This window comes from Schistocerca piceifrons, chromosome 4 (genome assembly GCF_021461385.2).
Source record: "Schistocerca piceifrons isolate TAMUIC-IGC-003096 chromosome 4, iqSchPice1.1, whole genome shotgun sequence".
Classification (NCBI taxonomy): domain Eukaryota; kingdom Metazoa; phylum Arthropoda; class Insecta; order Orthoptera; family Acrididae; genus Schistocerca; species Schistocerca piceifrons.
The window spans coordinates 90,310,995-90,314,551 of NC_060141.1; the positions used below are offsets into that span (position 1 = coordinate 90,310,995).

At 48.2% G+C, this 3,557-nt stretch overlaps 1 protein-coding gene across 1 annotated transcript; it reads right to left on the reverse strand.

The window, feature by feature from the left end:
• Positions 1-2,294: 2,294 nt before the first annotated feature.
• On the reverse strand, positions 2,295-2,873 carry LOC124795621. The gene has a single exon (XM_047259692.1). It carries the CDS (start codon positions 2,871-2,873, stop codon positions 2,295-2,297), a length of 579 nt encoding a protein of 192 aa, XP_047115648.1.
• Positions 2,874-3,557: the final 684 nt, after the last annotated feature.

Consider the following 3,557-nt stretch of genomic DNA (forward strand, 5'->3'; position numbering starts at 1 on the left):
GGGGCGGTGATTGCTTCCACTGTGATGCTTCCCGGTGCCGTTCTGTCGATGTGGGCCACCATCTGCTGGCACGCTTCCCATATGTTGGTGGCATTCCCGCAGGTGAAATGGTGCTCGAGGGTGTCGGTCATGGCACATACGTCACACTTGTCACTTGCGACGACTTTTATCTTCGCCAGTCTTTCGTTATTTAGTACCATTCTGTTCACGATTTTGTACCATGCCTCCTTTGCATCTTTAGACAACACATTTTCCGAGACATTTACCCATATTTGTTTCCAGTTGTACACCGGAGTTCGTTTTCAATTTTGTTTTTCGCCGGCTTCCCCCTGAGGGCCCTGTATATTCTCTTGGCTGTTCTGTGGCCAGGGCTCGCCACGGCGTCCAGAGCGTAACTTTTGTTAACGTAGTGCAGCCTGACGTGTCGCATTCTGTAGGGGATGTGCCTCGTGTCGACCGACGCTTCTTCTGATGCGAGCTTGTATCCTGCAATCATCGTGGCTGTGACGCTGTCAGAGCTCTTGTCCTGGATGGCGAGCGTTCGTTTTAATAGAAGTGCTGCACATTTGGTCTTTATTCAACTAGACCTAGTCCCTACTCCTTCGTTGGCAGCGAGCATGTTGCTTGCGCCACTTTGAATATATTTCGACGCCACGGCAGGTAGTACACTACGCTCGTATGCGCTCGCGCTATTTCGGTCGGGATGCTTAGGATTTGCGCCAGGTGCCATGCTTTCGACAGGATCGTCGTGTTTATCAAGTCTATTTTCTGGTGGATTGTTAGTTTCCGGTTCGCTTGCTGTCTGGAGAATCCTCTTATGGTGTGTAGCACATCTCTCCAGTTTTATGCGGCTATTCTAAGTGGACAGGACTGTATAAATATTCCAAGAAGTATATGGCTTTCTGCTATTTTGTACCACTGCCTGTCTGGTTTGAGTCGTTGATTCCCTATCGGCAGTAGTACTGTTTTTCTGGGGTTGGTTTGGGCGCCTGACGCTTTTTGGAATAAGTTCATGATGGTTTCTACTCGCCCAGTACCTTCCTGATCTTCAGTAAAGATGCCTAGATCGTCAGCGTAGGCTATACATGCTACTGCTTTGTCTCCTACGGAGAATCCTCTGATGTCGTTTGTGAGTTTCCGCAGCAGCGGGTCCAGTGCTGTAGCGAAGAGAGCCATTGACAATGGACAGTCTTGCTTCACGGATCCGTCCAGTTTTATCTGTTGTTTTTTTTTTCAACTATTAACTGTCACTGTCAATCTCGCAGTACTTAGTATCTTCTGTACCATTGTGATAAACTTTGCCCAAGCCTGAGTCTGTTTAGTGTCTCTACGAGGTATCTGTGATCGACCCTATCGAAAGCCTTGTTTAGTCCACCGAAATTATGGCACCTGCGCTTCTGGTCGTGGCTGCCTGTGCTATTATGTCCCTGTAGGTGCATGTGGCGTCAAATATATTTTTCCTTGGTACCGCACACGTTTGCTACGGACTGATGACTTTCCTCATCGCCGATTTCAGGTTATTTGCGATGCATTTCGCTATTATTTTATAGTCGCCGTTGAGGAGCGTAATTGGGCGAAACTCTTCAATGCGGCGGGCGGCTTTCTTCTTAGGGATGAGGGTTATTGTCCCTTCTGTCCCCCCAGGTGGAATTTTCGCCCCATTGAGTATCTCGTTCACCATCTCCGTGAATTGCACTCCTGGTACGTCCCAGTACGCGAGGTAGAACTCGAGCGGGATGCCGTTGGCACCCGGTGCTCTTCCTCCAGCGCTGGTCTTCAGCTTTTATTTGACGTCATCCTCGTCGACATTTTCTGTCAGCAGCGCCCTGTCTGCGTCTGTCAGCACGCTTCTCGTCTGCTGCAGAATTTCAGCAGTTGCCGCGTCGTCTGTCGCTTCTCGACCGAACATGTCTCAGAAATGGTCTTCGATGTGTTTTGTTAATTCCGTTTTAGTCGTAAGCGCCTTTCCCTGCTTGTCCTGTAACTCACTTACGCACTTTCCTGCGGGTCTCTCCCTTTCCCTGTTTAGAAGGTGCATGGTGAGTGGCTCTTCTTCCACCTCGCCGTGTGTTTTGCTTCTGGTGAAGACATCTTTTGATGTTTTTTTTTATTTGCAGGAGTTTGGGCTTGGTTCTCCTTACTCGGGGCAGGTATTGCTGGTATTATGCTGGTGCGTCGAGTGCGTCTTTCAGGCACTGCTGATAGGACTCGGACGTGGTTCGCCTCCAGAATGACTTTTCCGCGCTGTATCTTATCAACAGGCTGCGCATTGTCGGTTTCGCTCGTGCCAGCCCCTACTCGGTCGTGCTGCTGTAGTGTGCGCGCTGCGCCAGACATTCTTGCCACGATTTCGCTATTTGCTTGCGCAGTTCCGCGTCCTGCAGATGTTCCGTATTTAGCGTCCACGTGCTTCCTGTGCCCACGGTCTTCCCTTTCTGGAGATGAAAGCTGCATTCGTAGCTGTAGTGGTCCGAAAAGATGACAGAATAGACTTCGGCGTGCGCTATATTTCCAGTTCCTGCTCTGCTGACATATATACGGTCCAGTCTGCTTTTACCATTTTTATGGTGGTATGTAAATTCGGTGTGCGTTGGATGGAGAAGGCGCCACAAATCTTCTATTTTCAGTCGTCGGTTTAGTTCTTGCAGTTCTGGGCATATGTTTGGTACGGGCGTTTGGTCTTCAGCTGCGGCGAGACAGTTAAAACATCCTCCAATGAGGATGCTGTTATTGTTCTGTATCGGCAGTTCGGCTATTCTTTCATTATAGAAGGTGCTTCTTGCTCGCTTGTTGTATGTGCCAGACGGTGCGTGTATGTTGATAAAGAGCGTCTCTTCTATGTTTAGCGCTATTCCTCGGCCGCTTGACAACATTTTAGTCCCGCCAAAGTCGATCCCGTTCCGTACAATTATTGTCGTTGCGCATTGGGATTCTTGGTCTATGTTTGTGATTGTCGCATATCCTAGTATTTGGTTTATTTTAGTCGTAACCACTTCTTGCAATAGTGCAACGTCCGTTCTTCTCTGGCGTCCCTGAGCTCACCGAGAATCGAAACCGGGTCCCCGTGCTCGGGACGGGAGAACGCTACCGCAAGACCACGAGCGCGGACAATTTTGTTGTTATTTCAGAAAATCTCATATCCTCTTGCTGAGTTTTGCGAAGCTGCGCGAACCTACTGGCAATACTTTTAGAATGACTAACATATCATTTATTATGTTACCTTCATATCAGTGTTTTGTTCGATGAAATTCTCGATGAAACAGGGTCAACTTTCGATAGCATAATTATCATATCTCTTGTAGCAGTAACATTAATAAATGGGACGATTATAAGGACAGTGCAGTCCAGTTATTTTCTAAGTGTTATGATTGTCACATATCTCTGTGCAATACCAATTCATTTTTTGGCTATCATTTTGCGACCATATTTTTGAGCACTGGAAATGGGTGGAAAGAAACCTTTGCGCCCTCCTAGCGGTGCAGATGGGCCATGGCGGAGTCTCGGGTCTCCTTTGTCGACAGAGAGCAGTCTGTGTATCTCATTAGGCCAATCACGTC

What these genes read in the sequence shown, in the direction of transcription:
- LOC124795621 (XM_047259692.1), bottom strand. Translation starts at nt 2,873, where the DNA reads ATGTTGTCAAGCGGCCGAGGAATAGCGCTAAACATAGAAGAGACGCTC.